This window comes from Sceloporus occidentalis, unplaced genomic scaffold (genome assembly GCF_023333645.1).
Source record: "Sceloporus occidentalis isolate IW3139 unplaced genomic scaffold, rSceOcc1.0.p SCAF_3, whole genome shotgun sequence".
Lineage (NCBI taxonomy): Eukaryota > Metazoa > Chordata > Lepidosauria > Squamata > Phrynosomatidae > Sceloporus > Sceloporus occidentalis.
Genome location: NW_028316983.1, coordinates 79,810,670 through 79,831,541, shown reverse-complemented (window position 1 = coordinate 79,831,541; position 20,872 = coordinate 79,810,670). Strand labels below are relative to the sequence as shown.

Genomic DNA, 20,872 nt, shown 5'->3' with positions numbered 1-20,872 from the left:
GTCATTCTTCTATTATTATTGTGTGTTGTTATTATTATTCCATTATTGTTGTCTGTTCTTCTTCTATTAATAGTTCTTGTTGTTGCTTTTCTATTATTGTCTGTTGTTGTTGTTGTTGTTGTTCTTCTGCTATTACTTATTGTCTGTGTTCTATTAATTATTGTCTGTTCTTGTTGTTGTTGTTGTTATTCTATCATTAATTATTGTCTATTATTGTTGGTCTTCCATTATTTATTGTCTCTTCTTCTTCTATTATTAATCATTGTGTGGTTGTTGTTGTTGTTCTCCTTTTCATCATCATCATTGTTATCCTGATGATCCTAATCCCAGAGGAGGCCTCCCCCTGAGCCCTCTCTCTGAGGCCTAGAGAGACGGAGGGAGGCGGGCGCCTGGGCCTTGTTGCCCCTCCCCACAATGCACTGCGCGCCGCAGCTGAGATGGCGGCCGGCCCGGACTGAGGCGCTGGCGGAGGCCGCTACCAACGGAGCAGGAGGAGGCCATGGCCATGGCCGGGGAGAGGAAGGCCGGGGCAGCCCGCCGGGGGTGACAGGCAGGTACCTGGGCCCCGGGGGGGCATCAGCCCTTCGGCCTCCGCTGGGGACTGGAGGGCCCCTTCTTCCCCTCGCCTTAAAAGCAGCCTCCCTTTGGGCCCCGATTGGGGCTCCCTATGGACAAGGACCCCTGCTTTCATAGACTATAAGTGTCAGACCCTTAAGAGGAGCCTTAGGCGGCATCCACACTGCAGAGAGAAAGAAAGAACCCGCTTTGGAAGCGCTTTAACTCTTGGTCTGCCTCAATCATTAATAATAACAATAACAATACATCTTATTTATAGAGCGCCTTTCCAACAGATCAAAAACGCATAGACAACCACACGAAGAATTACATAATGCATAAACCACGAAGGCTGTGGGATTCTGGGAGTTGGAGGCAATTAAGGAAATACATACTGGGGGGGTTAGGTCTATGGTTTAAGTGATTATAAGAATCATATATATATATATATATATATATATATATAAAGAGACGACCTGGATGCCATGTAAACAGTGCCCCTTCTGAGCTTTGGTTTTGTGACTGTTTGTGTAATTTGAGCGACTTGTTGTTATTATTAATAATAGTAATAATAATGTATTTATACCCCACTCTTCAGCCAAAAGGCTCTCAGAAATGGTTAATGAGACATTTCCCTGCCCCCAGGGCTTCCAGGAAGGAGAAAATACGATACAAAATACGATAAAATGCCAGATACATGTAAACCCGTTCTCCCTCCTTCCAACTCTCACTTAATTAACTCCCGATTAAAAAAATAATCCAATGATAAAGTGTATTCCGTGATAAAATAACAGTAAGGCGATGGGTTGGAAGAAAAAGCTCTTCAGAAATAATCTAGGGTCCAAAGCACACTGCAGAAATAATAATCCAGTTTGAGACGGTTTTAACTGCCCTGGCTCAGTGCTGGGGAATTCTGGGAACTGTAGTTTTGTGAGACATTTAGCCTCCTCTGTCAGAGAGCTCAGGTGCCACAACAAACTACAGTTCCCAGGATTCCCTAGCACTGAGCCAGGGCAGCTAAAGCAGTCTCAAATGGGATTATTATTTCTGCAGTCTATTTTGGGATCTGAACTGCTTTTTTCTCTGCATGTGCACAATACAAAATACTTTCTAGTCAGCCACTATTTCCTAAGCATCAGCTGATTGCCAGGCTAAGTATAGTTATTTTCATTTTGCAAGTGGAGAAGATAAAGGGTAGGCATTTCAGAAGTGGAAGTAGATGGTGGGGTTGGAAGGTATATCCATCCCCCACCTCCCAAAAGCAAAACAAAACACTGTATAAAGAGTGTTGCAAAATAGTACATGGTATAATTTGAGCATGCAGCTGATTCTGCTGTGAAATCCATCATGGCCAATTTCACAGTTGAGCTAAAGTAGAACAGAAGCGTACCTTGTGAAGTCGAAGGCTTTCACAGCGGATATCCATAGCTTTTTGGTGGGGTTTTTGGGCTGGCAGACACAGATGCTGGCGAAACGTCAGGAATAAATTCTTCCACAACACAGCCACATACCCCCCAAAAACCAACATACCTTATCTTTCCATGGTGGCCAAATTGAAACACAGAGTTGTGTTAGTCTGGAAAATCAATATGCAAAGGGATCTTGCAGCACTGAGGAAGGAGGCTCAAATTGACGAAAGCTCATGCTACCAACTTCTATCTTTCAGTTTGTTAGGTCCAAAACACACTGCAGAAATAATCCAGTTTGAGACTTGATTTAACTGCCCCTGGATCAATGCTAGGGAATTCTGGGAACTGTAGTTTTGTGAGACATTTAGCCTTCTCTGTCAGAGAACTCCAGTGCCACAATAAACTACAATTCCCAGGATTCCGTAGCATTGAGCCAGGACAGTTAAAGTGGTCTCAAACTGGATTATTTCTGCAGTGTGTTTTGGACTTTCCCCTCAAAGGTGCTGCAGGTTCCATTTACATACCTTAATATGTTACCTCTGCTTAGTATTGCCACATTATATTAACAGCCAGACATTAAAAATTGCCAGGAGTTAGTGTAAACCTTTGAGGAAGCTAGCATGTTTCAAAAGTGGCAGGCCAACTTTCAAAAGTGGCAGGGAGGGGAAAACATCACTTCCCTTGGTTGAAAAAGCAGTTGAGATTTTTGTAACGGTGTCCATTTGCGTAGCTTGTGTACCATTCTGGACAATCATGACAGTTACTATGACAGTGAAGCATGTTAGTAATCCAGGAGCCAGTGATCTCCTAAAATTTAAAGTGGTAATAAAAGAAGTCTTTCAGAAATCATCACAAAGGCTTTTTGCAAGAAGGTGATATGCCATCCTGCAATAAATTTGGGCTTTTTAGTGTATGTTTGCTTAGAGCAGCATGTATGAAAACAAGATAAACGTCAGTTTACAACTGCTATGATCAGCCTCACCCTCTGATGCTATGGCACAGTTTATAGCAAGAATGATGTAATGTTTATGATATTGAAACCTCTGAACCCTGATAATCAAGAGAGCACTGTTTGCTGAGAAGTTAAAGTTCATGTTGCATCAGGTTCGTGTATTCTAGTGCTTGTATAGGCAAAAAGAATTACAATAGGTAAGCTAAGCAAGCATGTTAATGTCGTGATAATGGTCATATAATAACCTACAGAAAGTTGTCTTAGGAAGAAAGAGCAGTGATGAGAAGTTGTTGTGTGCTTGGCTTCTAGAATCATTAAATTCTTCTTGGCATTTCTCCGGACTTGGCCCAAAGAAAAACACAAGAGAGAATTTTCTATCACTTTCCATATTTTGTAGTGAATGTGTACGTTGTGACAGCAGTTCAGGATATTTATGTGTCTTCATATATGGGCTGCCCCATGTGTGGTGGCTTGTTTTGAGGAAGCAGTTCATTACACATTGGGAAATGTTTTGGGACTTATGTCATTAGTGACTTCTTCTGGCCAAGTAAGGTGATAAAGCATGTGATTCTTAACATTTAAAATAAGAAAAGCAACCTCCGGGGGTAGAGGTATAGAAATCACAACTGGAACTTTGAATAAAACGTTGCATTGGGGAAGGTTTCTATTTAGTATTGTAGTCAGCAAGTAGTATCTTCTTTCAGACTCTCTCCTCTCCCTCTACACTCTGTGGCCAGTTTTCATGTTCATGCTCAGTCCTCATTATGCGTTGTATATGCGCATTATGCTCAGTCCTCATTATGCATTTAATTTTTTTGTAAAGCTTGGGGTTCCCATAAGAATCCTTTTGTGTCTTGGTACCATATTTTAATTTTTGGGTTATTATTATTATTATTATTATTATTATTTACTTATATCTTGCCTTTCTCCCAATATAGGGACTCAAGGAGGCTATTGTAACTGTATACCTAGGTTTGCTATTAGTATTGATGATGTGATGCAGAAACAAGAAACTGGTGGTCTGGACCAGTTCATCACATTCCCTTTCGGGTTCCCACACTACATTCCAATACGCATTCATATGGTTATCTACTCACCCAGGCTTTAGGCAACTTCCTTCCTCCTGTTTTTGTCCTGCAGTGACCATCTAAGACTAAACTTGTCACCTTACCTCCATAGCCACAAAGCTTTGCATTTCTATTGCCGTTTGCAGCCTGCTTATATAGTTCTGTCCCTGGACCCTCTACTCCAGCCCATGTATCTGAGGAAGTAAACTCAAGTCTGTGGATAGGTCATGCTAACAGCTCCTTTTTCCCCCCAGTTAGTCTCAAGGGTACTAAAAGATCTTGTTACATACTAGTGAACTTCCTGTTTATCATTCTTAAGTTTAGACACATTAAAAAACCTTTTTATTTCAGCTTTGTTTGTAACCATGTTTCCTATAAAGTTAAAAACATAATATGAAAAAAAATTGTACAATTTTTGGCTATATGTATGTGAACACATAGATCACCCTATTTTATGTTATACTTGAAACTTATTTTATGTTTCCTGCCATTGTGTACAATCTATAGCAGAAAGCAATTTATGCATGCGTATTTTGAAAGAATACTGTTGTACATAACAGTTGGAATGCCCTCATGCTTTTAATATCTTTTGTTGACTTCCAGAAATACAAAAAGCAGAAATTCTGAAATGAAGGCAGCACAGGAATGTCTAGAAAGAATCAGTGCCATGCTAGTGCAGCTTTTTCAAGTATGAATGAATGGTAGTGTAGGTAGGTTTGGTGGAATTTTATCTACTTTTCCAGGTTTATGGAAAGAAAACTAGAAAGAGTTAGTGTAGAGCAATAAAAATAAAACAGAAGCATCCCAATTAAATTATGAACCAAATAGGTAATATCTGAGAAGATCCAAACATCTTACCATATCTGGTAGGTTATAAATTAACTAAATAATTTTTTTAAATTGGTATGGTTGCAAGTTTCTGTGTTCGTGAAATAAATGATAACAGTAACTCTTAGTCTGTTTAGGTAAAAAATTAAAATAAGTGAGGAGCTTTTCTCAGGTTTCAAAACAGAGGAGCCGTGGCAAAGTGTAGAGGTGCAGAGCTTAAAATAGGAGTTTGAACACATAAAAAACAATTTAGGGCACTGATTTTAAAAGAAAAGGGAAGGGGGGAGATAGGAAAAGTATATAGTCCTTCCTCATCTACATCTTATCCCTCTGCTGCAGGGCTTGTCCTCTCAGCTGAGATCACTTGCAATATTGAAGCTTCATTAAGAAGAGACTCTGCAGTGAGGTAAGGGTCTCAAATTTATCTACTGCATACCCTTTTGCTTTCAAAAAACTTTCTCACTTTCTCTGTGATATGTACAACATTGTTAGTAGCTTGTGTGGTGTGATCCTGTCCTTTTCAGTATATTTTGTTTTTCACTACACCTTTCTTTTTCTTACCTGAATATCCAGGTATTTTGCTCCCAAACTAATTTAGGCAATTATATCAACATATTGCAGATTTGAGTGCTAATGTGGTAAAGTGGCTTGAGCATTGGACTATGACTCTAGAGACAAGGGTTTGAATCTCCTAATCCAAATCCGCTGCATGACCTTGGGCAAATCACACTCAGATTCAAGGGAAGGGCAAACCTCCTCTGAACAAATCTTACCAAGAAAACCCTGTGATAGGTTCACCTTATGGACTCCATAAATTATGATTTAGAGGGACCAACAGCAGATTGCAGAATCACCTGAAGATTCGCCATAGCAAGATCCTGATTTGTTTAAATTCATAACCAGCATATATAGATAATTCAGTTATTTTTGATGATACCTTTGTTTTTTTCATTCTAATGGAATTCTCAAAAGCAAATTATGTTTGCTTTTAGCAGATGTACTCTAATATTTTATTGCTGGGGCATGTTCTGTAATATTTCCAATTCTGTGATACTCTCTTTGAGATAGGATGATCAGAATTGAGCAGAGTTGATAGGATGATCAGAATTGAGCAGTTTTCCAAATGTGGCCACATTAAAGACTTATGTAACAATGTTAATATGATGTCAGTTTATTTTCAGCCCTTTCACAAACAGTCCCGGACATGAAATGTTCCCTTTTAAACATTCAATGTATATTTTAATTTAAATATCCACTGTGGCTCTGAGCTTTTTTTCCTAGGTGTCCTTCCTTCTCACTGATATTTATGCAGTGGAATGAAAATACAATTATGCTTTTCTGTCACTGGAAGGAGAGATTTAAACCAGGAAACGAATCTGGAGACCTGTGTTTCAGACCTGTGAAATTCATATGGTACAGAGTGCAGAAAAAGTGTGTCTCGGAATAAGTGTGTGCAATTACCAGTTTTTCTCCTTCTCCTGGCTATCCCTTCCTTGACTCTTGGAGCAGTGAAGAGAGTTCATGCTGTTACCAAAAGAATCCTCTTCTCAGTGCATAATCCTCAGATGTCCAAATTGGGAGGGTTGGGGGCAGGGACTAGAGTGTCATTCTTATAGATTTATATTTTCCTTCCCAGGAAAGTGTCTCACCTTTTCAACTTTCATGTTATTCTGGACATTATTATAATGCTAGCACTTTAATAGAGAACTAATCAACAAATACCTAGATAGATTAATTGGCAGTGGGCAGTTTTAACTAGCAAGGACAATTTGTAATTGAGTTGAGTGTTATCTGTTTATCCTTTGAGGCTATTTTAATTCTTTATTTAATATCTCGGAGAGGGGAAAGAAAGGAAATATTAAAGATTCCCCCCTCTGATCATAGAGGTAGTATCTTTCTTTCTGAAAGTTGTTCACACTTAATTGTATATGAACGTCATTGAATCAGGGGACTAACTTCAAGATTAATATGCATAGTATTGGGCTGCAAATTTGAAGTGTGTGTGTCCTCCCCAGTGTCTCAGAAATACAGCCTAAGCAAATTATTTGGATTTAATTTGTTAATTTTTAATCAGCCTTTTACAGAACTAATATCTTAAAATGGTTGACAACTCTGCAGTGTACAGTTCTTTGTTTTATATTATTAAGCTTTTTGCCCTGTTTGTATTTCTGTGGTGAGGCTGTTTTGCAGTACCTTACATCATGATATTACATCCATTCATAATGTTCATGGAAAATAACACAGAGATGTGAAACCTAAAATTTAACAGGTTCTTCAGTTGACTGAGCCAAACTGAAACTATTTTATTAATAGAACATAAAACAACTTAATTTTCAGATATAAAGTACAGGTGGCAGCTTTTTAATTGCTTAGAGTTGCATTCATTATTTTACACACGCTGAGGGTTGTAAAATATAGTTTTACATTGTTAAATTAGAATGTGTTCCCAATAGGCAACATAAAAATAATTTTTAATTTGGTTTGAGCCAATGTTATAGGGCTTTATTATATTTACAGAACACAGTGTAACCATTGTTTCAGATAATACGCTGGAAGCCGTGCTAGAAGAAGCAGCACTGTGCACTGGAAAAAGCAATGGCACACGTGCCCATGGTGCACGCATCGAACGCCACCGCACACTACCACGGGTACCAGCCCTATTATCTTTAATGGGGCTTGAGCATATGCGGAATTTCCCTTACGTGGGGGGGGGGGGGATTATGCATTGTGTTTTTCAAAGTCTAACAATGCTAGAACTACTTTGTGTTTTTGTAACATGTGCAGATGTTTGATCTTTTTTTCCCCTTCAGACAATCAGCCAGGCGCCTTGCTTGAACAGAGGATTCTGCTCCACTCAGATTGTTGCAAAATTACAATCCAAGTAGTCTGAAGCAATAGACGAAGCAGGTCTTCTCAATAATGGAAGAGGGCAAGAGCTCAAAAAGTGGGAATCATGATACAAGAAAATCTGTCCATACTACCTGTGAACAAAACAAAGCTGTCAGTGTTGCAACCAATCAGAATTATAAAACTAAGAAAAATGACAGATCTGGAAAAGAATCTGGAAAAAGTTCTTCAAGTGGGAGCAGTTTAAAAAAGAATAAACAAAATGATGTTTGTCTTGAGAAGTCAGAAGAAAATAAATCATGTAAGACAGACAGTTTTACTCCTGGATGTAAAGAAATGGGATCAAGTCTTCAGGATCAAAGTTGTAGCAAAGCAAAAAAAGTACCAAATGTACCAGCAGCCACAGAAAATCAGCAGCAGCTAAAAGTTCAGTTTATAGATGAAAACCCTCCAAGCTCCCATGTTTCAGAGAATGGTGCCAGCACAGAAACCTTACCAACTGCCCAAAGAGAAAGTTCTGAACTAGAAAATGTGCTAAAAGATAGATCCAAAATTAACAGGCCTAGTGATTCAGGCAAAACCAGTTTGGATTTGAAAGCAGTGGAACAGCAACCAGAAGACTCCTGTGAGTGATGTATTCAGTTTCTATTTTTCAAAAAAATAATTAAGTCTGAAATGCGTTTAGAACAGCCTTTGCATTCTGCATATTGTATATATATTACCAGGCATGGCTTAAGGTATTTGGGAATTTTAAAAAATACATAATTTCTGTGTATCATGGCAGGAATCGTTGTTGTTGTTTGTTGTTAACTGCCCTTGAGTTGACCCTAATTGATGGCAACCCTGTGGATGAGACATCTCCAAGCCTCCCTGTTCTTCACTGCTCTGCTTAGATCCTGAAGATTCAGGCCCATGGCCTCCCTGATTGAGTCTATTCATTTGGCATGTGGTCTTCCTCTTTCAGCCGCCCTCTCTGCCTTTCCCAGCATTATTGTCTTTTCTAATGAGTTGTGAATTCTCACGATGTGCCCAAAGTACGTCTCCCTCAGTTTGATCATTTTGGCATCCAGGGAAAGTTTGGGTTAGATCTGTTCAAGGACCTGTTTGCTTGTCTTTTTGGCTGTCTGTGGTATCCTCAGCACTCTTCTCCAGCACCACATCTCATATGAGTTAATTTCCCTCCTGTCTGCCTTCTTCATTGTCCAGCTCTCACATCGTTACATGGTAATGGGGAATACAATGGCTTGGACAATTCTAACATTAGTGCTCAGTTATATGTCTTTACTCATTATGATCTTTTCTAGTTTTTTCATAGCTGCCCTTCCCATTCCTAGTCATCTTATTTCTTGGGTGCAGTCTCCATTCTGATCAATGTTTGATCCAAGGTATGGGAAATCTTTAACTATTTCAATTTCCTCATCGTCTTTGTTGAATTTATGTAGATCCTCTGTTCATTTTTTTTATATTCAGCCGCAAATCTGCCTTTGCACTTTCTTCTTGGACCTTCCTTAGTCATTGTTCCAAGTTTATAATGTTTTCTGCTAGTAGTCTAGTGTCATCTGCATATTTTAAGATTGCTGATGTTTCTTCCTCCTATCTTGACTCCTCCATCTTTTAAGTCTAAATCTGCTTTTCTTTTTTAAAAAATCTTTTATTTAAAAAATATACATTAAAGCATTAAGATTAAAATCAAATAACAAGATCAACTCAAGAACAGTTTACAGATTACAAAGTTCAAACAAATTTATTTTCCTATAACACATGCCCCAGAGGTGTACATGGTTTCCTGTTAACAGAATTAAATACGAAATGGAATTTACAAAATTTAGAAAGGCAGACCATTTTTCCTTATATGATATATCACATCCATTGGGGGAATTTCATTCTATCAGAAAGTTTTTCTTTTAAAAAGGAGTCCCATATTCTTCACCACCAGCCCTCCAGATTTAACTGGCTGGATTTCCACTTCTAAGCAATCTGTACGCTTGTAACAGCAGTAAAAAATAATATTAAATGTTTATATTTAAGGTTTTTCTTACAATCAATAAAAATTAACAAAGTACTAAAATAGGACACAAATAAAATTTTTATTAGTAATCTGAGAGATTATAGCGAACCTGTTCCCAAAAGTTAAAAATTTGAGTACAATAAAAGCACATATGGAGATACGTTCCTCTGTCTGAACAATCCCTCCAACAAAAAGCAGGAGTTTTTACTAAAATAAGTCAAGAGAACAGGGGCCATGTACTACTGATAGATCAGTTTTAGAACTAGATGGAGGGTGATTCCTAATGTGTTGCCATGCAGAATCTGATATTGAGATGTTAAGTTCCAATTCCCAGTTCCGTTTAACTTCTAACCCATTACCGTAAAACTCTTCCATGTGTGCTTTGTAAATTTACCTAGTAATTCCCTTGAGAGGCTTATTTGAAGATATACAAAGATGTTCAAAAGCTATCTTATTTAACAGAGTGGAAATTTGTACTCACATAAACCAAGTGAATATAATAGGAGACAAAATCTCAAGAATAGACTCACAGATTTTGGGTTGGACCCATATAAAAAAATCTCTAACCGTATATAGCCCTTTCCCTTTCCATGTTTCAGAATAAGATTTTTCTTCACACTGGAATAAAGGATGGCTGAATGGGAGAGAGGCTAGGAGCTAACATATATTTCCATAGGCTCCAAATTTTAAGTGAACTGTATATACAGAGGGTTTATTAATACGGGATGGAATTCTTGGGTTTCCAGAAGCAAATATAGAGGTCCTTACAGGAGAAGAGATATTATCAGTTTTTAAAGGTACCCAAGGCTAAGAACCATATCATCCCCATGAATAATTTGGATTATTTGAGCAAATCAAGTAGCATGAAAATAATACAGTTGGCCCTCCATATCCATGGAGTCTTTATCCACAGATTCAAGCATTCACGGTTTGAAAATATTCCAGAAAAATATGAATTCCTACAGCAAACCTTGATTTTGCCATTTTATATAGGAGACACTATTTAACTATGCCATTGTATTTAATGGGATTTGAGCATCCATAGATTTTGATATCCATGGGGGATCCTGGAACCAAACCCCTGTGAATACCAAGAGCCCACTGTATTATATGTGGGGAATTGCCGCGGCCCCTTGTTTGAAGTCTATAAATCTAGAAAATGCGGAGAATCTTGCATTTTTATTTTGGAACACAAAGGAGTTAATAAGTTTTTGCCATTTTTGAAAATAGTCTAATGTGGGAGGGTGTCATGTTTGGCAGTTGGAGACTCAAAGAAGCAGGACAGCATTGTAGTGAAAATGAACTATTGCTTTATTCTGGATTCTAAGACAAACAAAACTATCCCACAACAGTTAGAATCAACTCTTGAGTTTTTTCAAGTTAAAAAACACTTTAAAAGTCCTTTGTCCAGCCCCCTCCCCACGCTTGTAGCCAGCACCATTTGCCCATTTCAAAGGTGTGCTTTGAAGTTTGCACCTTCTCAATTTCTGTCTCCTCACCATTTCCCAGGAAAGGAAAGCACCTCATAAATGGTCATAAACAGCTCAGTTTTCAGGCTGCAGCCATCTGCCCCAATCTACAATTTCCTTTGATTCCCCCCTCTACCACATTTTGTTGTCAGATTCCTATGACAACGGGGGAATAAAGGGATAAATTGAAATTTTAAAAAAGGAGTTGGTGAAGCTATACATCCCAATAATTGCAATTTTCCCCATGAGATCATCCACTTTGTAATAGGTTTATAATTATGGGGAACAATTTGTAATGGAGATTAATATTCCTAGATATGTAAGGTATTAATTGGCACCCTGATAAGGGTTGTCAGTATTGTTGATGTTCATATGGAGTATTTCAGCAAAGCAGTTTGGATTTATTAAAATTTACTCTAATACAATGCGCCTGTGTTATATGCGACTGAGCATATGCTCAAAGCTGTGTGGGAGCACACGGCGTGGCGCATCCCATTTGCATGAATGGGACGCGCTCCTGTGGCGTGCACCCTGCATGCCACCACTGGCATGAGCCCCATTCGTTTGTATGGGGCTTGAGCATCTGTGTTTTTTCTCTTATGGGGGGGGGGGGGTTCCAGACTGTACCTGCATAGTTATCAAATTTACTTAACAAAAATGTAAGAATAGGGAGGGAGTACTCCGGGCATGATAAGAAAATAAGCCTATCATCTGCATAAAGAGTCCCTTTATATTCAAGCGTTTTACGGACTATCCCTTTTATATTTTGGTTTTGTCTAATGCAGTTGGCCAGGGGTTCAATAGCAATAGTAAGGATGACAAAGGACACCCTTGTTTAATTCCCCTATAAAGATAAACTATTAATTTGAATTACTACTTGAGAATCGCTGTACAAATTATAAATAAATACCCGTAAGGCAAGCCCCATTAGAAGTAATGAGGCGCGTACCTGCGCCATGTGCCTTGTGCATCGCCACGTGTATGCGCCTAATTCTTTCCTATGGGGCTTGAGCATATGCTATTTTTCCCATATGCGGGGACGGATCCTCTGCATATAGAGAGGAGGGCGGACTGTATAATTGTTTGGAATATTTTCAAGCCATGGATGCTTGAATCCATGGATAAAAAATCCGCGGATAAGGAGGGCTGGCTGTAGTCGAGTCATCCATTAAAACTTTTTAGAATTTGGCAGTCTATCCATCCATTCCTGGTGTTCTCCCAAGTTTTAAATTCTTTATAGCCAGTTTGACTTGCTGACATGATTATCAGCAATTCAAGGTTTAAGAGCTAAAGAATTAACAAATGTTTTCAGAGTATCATCTCCTATTTTGTCAGCAGCATAAAGATCCATATAGAAGGCATTAAATTCATGTAAAATTTCAGTGGTCTTTGTCTTAATTTGGTTATCTCTAGCCTTAATACTAGAAATCTTCCTTTTCAAAGCCTTACACTTGACTAAATTCACTAATAATTTAGGCCCGTTACAGACGGGCTCTTGAGGCGCCCCCGTCACGTGCTAGGGGTTGGTCGGGGACCTAGCGTCCACACCAGCCTCACCCCTAGCACGTGATGGGGGCGTAATAATGGCGGTGCCCTATACACACAGGCGCTGCCATTATTACGTTTCGGACACATAGCGTCCGCACATCGCGCGGCGCTTATGACATCGCGAGTGCGCCATTGGCACCTTGCGGCATCATAACTGTGCCGCGGGAAGAAGCGCCATTTTGGGGCTTTTTTTGCTCCACGCGGGAGCCACGCGGTTTGGCTGCTGCGGCTCCCGCGCGGAGCAACCAGCAGCGCCGCAGACCGCCGCTTTTAGGCGGTCTGTAATGTGCCTTAGAATTTTTATTTAACTTACCATAATAATGGGTCCTGGTGTAAATCATGGAGGTGTGACTTTTATGAAGATCTTATTCTTCCAGTTCAGATTTTAATTTATTTAGCTGCAAGAGAGTATTGGGATCACAAGTGGATTGATGTGAATGCATTAAATCTGTAATTTTTAATCAAAGTTTTGATCACTTAGAATCCTTTTCCTTTTTTTAAATCAGCTCTCTCCCTTATTAAAAAAAAAGCCTTAAGAGTATCCCACAACAATGAATTGGAAGTTACTAAAGCTTTATTTTCCCTATAAAATTGGGTTATTTTCTTAATTTAATTACAAAAGAACTATCTCCATTAGTCGTGAACTGTATCTCCAAGTCCAGTTGGCTGGATATCCTTCGGGCAGGGACCACGACAAAACAATAGGAAAATGGTCAGAGTGTCATGGAGTGTAAATAGTAATATCGTTTACTTTTGTAAGTGATAATTTATTAATGAAAAAATAATCAATTCAGGAATTTGAATCATGAACATTGGAATAATAAGCATAATCTTGCTGGCGATGGTGAACGGCTTGCCAAAAGTCAAGCAATCCTGCTTGTACAATAAAATTCTTAAGTGGTGTGAGGGAATTATCAGAAATAAAATGTGAAGTACAGGATTTATCAAGATATATATCCAATGCATGATTAGCATCTCCACCTATAATAATTTAATCTGCTGCTGTTTCTGAGATGTTTTTTAGAAAATTATTCATAAATTCAGCTTGTTTAATGTTGGGGGAATAAAACATACCAAATGTAATTGGGATATAGAAAGGTTTTCCTTGGAGGGTTAGAAATCTGCCTTCAGTATCTTCTCTAGAATTTGCCAATGTAATCTTTATTAAAGATTATGGCTACCCTATGTGATTTACCATTACCTCCTACATTATACTGATCTCCAAATTGGGGAGCTTTCAGTTTGGGGAGCTTTCAAAACAGGTTTGGGGCCTCTACAATGTGTCTTCTGTAAAAATAGAATACTTGGTTTAAGATTATTCAGTTGCTGTAGAATTTTATGTCTGTTAATTACAGAACCAAGACCTTTCAGGAAGGAAGACAACTATTAATTCAAACATGTTTATGATAGACAGTTCACATTATGATAAAATAGAAGAGAATGGTTTCTTGTTACAAATGAGTTCCTTGGCATCTATTTGTCAGTTATCAAGGTCGATCAGATCAGCAATAGAATCAGTATAAATCTGAATACATCCATTTATAGCTGATTTTGCAAATGATTCTACTTTAAGACATTCTGCTAGATTCTATGGCTCCCCCATATTCACAGGATCGGTTGATGTTGAGATTGATTTGCTGTTAGAAATTAGATTTATCTCCACTTCTACTTCTTGCCTGCAGTTAATATTCTTTAAGGGGGAAATTCTAGGTTGATGTTACCTTTTTGCAGCTCTTTTAGATATCAGGTCAATTAAATTTGACATTACTTGGTCTAACGAGTCTTTTTTCTTCCCTGTATATTCTGTGTGTTGTTTAGTATTCCTTGAGATTCCTCTAATTATTGCCTATTAATAAATTCCTCCAGTTCAGAGATCTTTTTTGTGTTTTAGCCTCTCTCTTATTCTCTGCAAGCTAAAGCCTAATAATATTTAATAAGTTGATAATTGGTGGAAAGCTTTCCTTTTCTTGCAATAGGGGCTTAATAGATGAGTTTTTAAATAAACGCCCTGAAAAGATGCCAGAGCATTCAAATACGGCGCACTTGTATAGCACACCTGTGTCAACTGTGGGCTTGCCATCTGCAGTATGAGCTTTTGTGGATGGCAAGCCCCTGCTTTTTTAATGGGTGTGTGCACACAAGCTGGTGCATGCTGGAGTGCCCACCCATTGAAAAGAACGGGACTTAAGGTCCCATGTTTTTTGCTATCCGCAGGGGGACTGGAATGGATCTCATGCAGATAGCAAGGGCTTACTGTACAGTCTTTTCCTCCTCATAAGATTTGGGATGAATGGGTTAGTAAAACTGAGTAGTTAGTATTCTTGTGTAATGATCATAAGTAAAAAGCAACACTACTGATGATAAATTTGTAGAGGTGTAGACATCTGTTACTATCTTTGATCTAAAACTGACCAGCAGTAAGCATCAGCTTGAGGATGTGGTATTTAGATGATGTATGCCCCGACACTGCCCCAAGCCGTTGTCATGCTGCTTGCCCGTCCAGATGGCAGGCAGCATTGCAGCTCTTCCACAGCATGCCGTTTATACACTGCACAATGCAGGAGTGTTGTAAAGTTGCGGCAGCAGCGGAAAAGCCAGCTTTTTGCCGGCTCAAAAAGAAGTGGCATTTTGCCACCTCTTTTTGAGCCAGCAAAAAGCTGGATTGGGGCTGTGGCATGTGGTTGCTGCGACCCTGATCCAGCTTTCTCCAGGGCAGCTGGAAGCCACCCCTTCAGGACCATCTGTTTTGGCTCTTCGAGGATTGTAGAGATAAGCAATAGTCTCTTTCATTAGATATTGACATTTTCTGATTAGAACTCAAATTAGTTGCATGGTGCAATTGAAATTTACTCAGAGTTTTAGAGTTGTCCTTGTGCAAACGTTAGGGTCAGCTGAGTCAACATGCTTAAAACTTCTGTTAATTTAGAGCTAACAAGCTCCAAAGTTTGGGCTGTTAGCATGCACTGTTCAGCTAAAAATTTAGTACAAGACACTGAAGGAATAGTATTACCCACTGGAGCTGCAGTTGCATCTCCCAATGTATTGTAATTCATCAAGTTTGATCCAACAACCTCATTTATATTTGTATTGCCTTTACTTAAAGGAGTAAAACTGTTAGAGGTAGGTATCTCAGCAATGGGGATGGTTTGTGGCATAACAAACCCTTCTATCTTATCTATGTTTGTGTCCTTAGAAAACTTTTTTTAAAACTCAGGACAGGGTTAAGGTGCTTATCAGATGATAAAGGTGAGGCAGGTCTTTCCCCCCTCTTAGTTGTAATGTTGTAGGTAGCAAAAATAGTAGCAAAACCAAGAAAAATTTCCTGCAGACACTAAAGGTAGCTATCACAAGCAATTAGCCACAAGTTGATTTAGCTTCCAGCATTCAGTTGTTTGTAAGTTTAAATACCATGGTGTCTGCCATTATAATTCTAGAGTAAGGCACAGAAGGATTGATATCATACAAGTCTTGAAATTCTAAATATGCTTCTCTTTCCAACAAGTCTATAGCTGTTTGCTTTTCCAAAGTTTCCAAAGTTAAGATAAAAAATATAAAAATAAACAGTGTATCAAGAAAAATAGCCACACGGGGAGCAGCTAGCACACGCAGCCTTCCTTCGCCAGCTTCATCCAATCAAATCCTCTTGGCACTGTCAGTTGAGTTTGGAATCTACTCGTAAACCTGCTCTTCAAAATTTTGCATGCAAGTTGAACAAGTAGGGTGATAAAATGCAGCCTTGTCTGTCCCTCATGCCATTTGGGAACCATTCTGCCTCTCCGTATTCTCTTTGAACAGTAGCTCCTTGTCCAAAGTACAGATTTTTCATCAGGACTATGATATGTAGTGGTATGGCCATGTTTTTGAAAGCAATTCTTAACTTTTCATGATCTATGGAATCAAAGACTTTGATGTAGCCTATAAAGCACATGCTGATTTTTTTCTGGAATTCCTTGGTGCACTCTCATTAGTCATTATATATATGCAATGTGGTCCCTAGTGGTCTTCCTTTCCTGAATCACACTTGCACTTCCTGGGATTTCTCTCTCCATATATGATTGGATGCTATGCAGCTGAATTTTGAGCATAATTTTGCTTACATGAGAGATTAATTCTGTGGTCCTAATTGTTGCTACAGTCTTTTCTGTCTCCTTTTTTTGTGAATGGGAATGTATATTGATTGTTTCCAGTCTGTTGGCCACCTTTTTGTTTTCCATATTTGTTGGCATATTTTAGTTATCATTAGAGCTGATTATGTCTGTGTGATCTGAAGCAATTTAATTGGAATATCATCTGTTCCTGGTGATTCTTCCTAATTTCTCTTATTGCAGCTTCTACCTCGTTTTCCAGAATTTGGGGTTCACCCTTGCATGGTTCATCCTTCCATGTGTCATTCATTTTTCCCCAGCATATATATATATATATATATATATATATATATATATATATAATCTTCTGTGTATTGCATCCATTACAGTATTATCAGTCATTAGAGTCTTGAAATGTATATACAGTCTTAACTCCGTTTTCGTGGCCTTCGGACTCGCGTCCCTCACTTAAGTGCGAGGGATGAATGGAGGGAGAATGAATGGGGTGCTCCCCACGGCATCCACCTGCACCAATATTCAAGCCAATGGGGCTTGAGTATATGTGAAACTCCATTTTCGTGAGGGAGGAGGCGACTGTACAGTCTGCCCTTGCCTTATGTGGGGGATCTGTTCTGGACCACCACCACCACCCTGCGTAAGGCAAATTAAGCATATGCTCAAGGCCCATTCTTTTGAATGGAGTACCCCCCCACGGCGCACAACCTATTCACCATATTAGGGCTCACCGTCCATGTGACATCATGTCTGCATATGGTGAGCCTGCATACAGCGTGGGTGTGCTGTATTTTCTTTTTGCATTTTGCCCCTTCCCATGCTGTGATGACTTTGCATACAAATTGACTACTTATAAAATCAGCTATTTTGAATAGCCTTTAGCTTAAACTAGGGTTTCCTCCCCACCTTTATCCTCCTACTTGAACTTCCTAAACTACTACAATCAGATTTCAGGTATGGGAATCAGTCTTGAATGTTTCTGTACATAGAAATTCCATGTAAATAGAATCATAGAATCATAGAGTTGGAAGAGACCGCACGGGCCATCCAGTCCAACCCCCTGGCATGCAGGAAATCCAAATCAAAGCATCCCCAGCAGATGGCAATCTAGCCTCTGCTTAAAGACCTCCAAGGAAGGAGACTCCACTACACTCTGAGGGAGTGTGTTCCACTGTCGAACAGCCCTTACTGTCAGGAAGTTCTTCCTAATGTTGAGGTGGAATCTCTTTTCCTGTAGCTTGCATCCATTGTTCCGGGTCCTGTTCTCTGGAGCAGCAGAAAACAAGCTTGCTTCCTCCTCAATATGACATCCTTTCAAATATTTAAACAGGGCTATCATATCACCTCTTAACCTTCTCTTCTCCAGGCTAAACATCCCCAGCTCCCTGAGTCGTTCCTCATAGGGCAAGGTTTCCAGACCTTTCACCATTTTAGTCGCCCTCCTCTGGACACGCTCCAGTTTCTCAATGTCCTTTTTGAATTGTGGTGCCCAGAACTGGACACAGTATTCCAGGTGGGGCCTGATCAGAGCAGAATACAGTGGCACTATTACTTCTCTTGATCTAGACACTATACTTTTGTATTTTGTATTGCATTAAGATTTTTACTGTACACCGCTATGATCATTGCGGAATAGCGGGCTATAAATAAAACATATTATTATTATTATTATTATTATTATTATTATTATTTTGTTGATGCAGAACACCAGCACATCAGGAAAAGACCTAAACTAACTACTTTCTTTCTGATATGCTAGTTCTTAGTTTGAAAAGAGTTAAAGCAATGGAAAACATAATTCAATCCATTCTCCAATCAGCCTGGTTTGCTCCATGTAGAAGTGTGTGGCTTATATGAATACAATTGATGTCCCATTGCCCACATGTGCCATAGTCTTCAAGGACTTGCTGGGTAAATTTTTGGATTGAGAAGACAGAGATGAACACAGTTACAAAGATAATTCTACTCACGGATGCTCAGTGGGTGGTATAGGACAAGCCTTTTAGTTAGCTATGTCAGTTAATTTTATTTGTATGTGGCACAATGTCCATTGGAAAACACTCCAATATTACAATATATCTGGTACATCCAATCAAATAAGTGGGCCTGCCATATCATTGTGTCTCTGATCTGGAATTTTGACCGCATGTGGGTTGCCATGGCTCAAATTATTCAGTGGCAATGATGTGAATGTGCACATGCTGAAGTGTTCGTGTTCATTTACCACCACTGAATAATATGAGGTACGATCATTCATGTTTTTTCACATCCACAAGGGATCCTGGAACTATACCCCACGAGATGTGGAAGGCCCACTCTATTACCGACACAGTTACTCATGTGTGACAAAAGAATGATAAAGCATGGTCATTTAGAGCATTATCACACAAGAAAACAAGGTAGAAGTGGAACCGGAGAGTAGCAGCTTTCTCTGTGCCTTAACATAAAATGTTGTAGTTCTTCAGTTCTGTTCCTGCAGGAGACAGTTGTAAAAGCTTTTGTCTTTTGTTGGATGGATTTTTCTAGCTAGAAAAAGTGACTCACTTTGACGATGGTCTCCCACAGGAAGAGAACTGAAATTCTATGACATCATGCAATAAGGCACAGAGAAAACTGCTATTCTCTGGCTCCATTTCTTCTTGTTTTCTCATGCGATAAGGCTATTATAGTCTTAGATCTTCATCTATAAAATGGAAATAATAATTTGTTTATGAGTTTGTTGTGAGTTTGACTGAGAAAAGGAGTGTGCACATTATTCATTATTTCAATTAATAACACACTGCATATGTTTAATTACAGTAGCAGTTTTGCTTAATTGCTTGTAGAGGTATAGGTTCTTCATAGATTTTCCTCCTTCTCCTCCCAGGTAAAACAAAGCATTCTGATTCTGCTAAAGAAACTAATTCAGAGGCTAAGTATTTAGACAATGTTGCTGTAACTGGTGAATCAACACTAATGGCAGAACAGGAACTTGGTTTGAAACAAGCGGAGGAACGACTGGAAAGAGATTATATTATCCGCTTGGAAAAAGTAAGCAAGGGGTTCAGTTTATATTCTTTTCTTTGGACTTCTTCTTTCCAGTATTGCATTATAACTCGTTTAACCACAATAAGAGCAAAAAGAAAAAAATTACTGTAACTGTCTATAGCATTCTCTTTAATAGTGTTTTGGAATGCGGGTTGATTCTTACTGGAAGATCTCCTTTTCGATTGTGTTTTCTATTTGGTGTGGCTATTGCTGATTTGCATCGTGTGTTTTTTCCATTGGTGCAATATATCTGTCCCTTTAATAAAGGATCTCTTCACAAGGGTGTATAGTAACCACGAGTGAAGCAGGTTCATATTGTCTCCTAGTTCATAACAAGCCAGCATTTTTGGATTGCCTCCATGTACATTTAGCTCTGAATATTTGGGGTAAATGTGTGAAAAATAATCAAACCTTGCACATTTAGCTAATGTACATGACAAGCTTGATATGAACTAAGAATCAAAATGTACAGTCTTTTTGCTACCATGTGTGTCTAGCGAACAAAATATTAAGCTCTGATTGACACTGCCGGGGCCATAAAAACATTCACATTCTGTTTGATGTCCTGGTCCCCTGTAATCTTCTGCTTTTCTAGTATTTATTTTTCATGAGTCAAATAATTTTCTATCCTTGAGGTGGGCCTCATTTTTGTGAAATGTTGAAATCACTGATCTCTCCAACTATTCATGATTCCACATCATTATACTTAACTTTCCATATACATCTCTGCATTCTCAATGTCATAGTTTTCTTTTGTCTCATTTCAAATTTTGCCAGTATTAGTCCTGTCCCCCCCCCACACACACACACACAAATGTGAGCAAAATAAATATGTAATCATGGATTTGAGAATACGTTCAGATTCTTGTAGTAATATGATAAAATAGTATGGTGTTTTGGCAGTCAGAAGATCTTAAATAGTGAGTTTATAGATAGATGAAAACAATGGATCTCACTTTTAAAAAAAGTACTGTGTGAATAAACCCTTTGTTTCTCCATAGGGACAGTCTTTTTCCACCATGTTTTTCTGTAGTGCATGTGTTCTTACCATTGTATACTTTT

At 38.8% G+C, this 20,872-nt stretch overlaps 1 protein-coding gene across 5 annotated transcripts in view; it reads left to right on the top strand.

The window, feature by feature from the left end:
* The first annotated feature begins 369 nt into the window (after nt 1-369).
* Nucleotides 370-20,872, top strand: part of TUT4 (terminal uridylyl transferase 4) — a 57,524-nt gene continuing 37,021 nt past the window's right edge. The window contains exons 1-4 of one of the 5 annotated variants that reach the window (XM_089515144.1): nt 370-550; nt 5,151-5,217; nt 7,622-8,283; nt 19,650-19,813. In XM_089515144.1, coding sequence (XP_089371270.1) covers nt 7,731-8,283; nt 19,650-19,813 — 717 coding nt within the window. In that variant the 5' untranslated portion in view covers nt 370-550; nt 5,151-5,217; nt 7,622-7,730. Of the gene's footprint in view, nt 555-4,600; nt 4,694-4,892; nt 5,218-7,621; nt 8,284-19,649; nt 19,814-20,872 lie in introns of those variants that run through there. The other 4 variants (XM_089515146.1, XM_089515145.1, XM_089515147.1 and 1 more) reach the window with 4 other exon arrangements.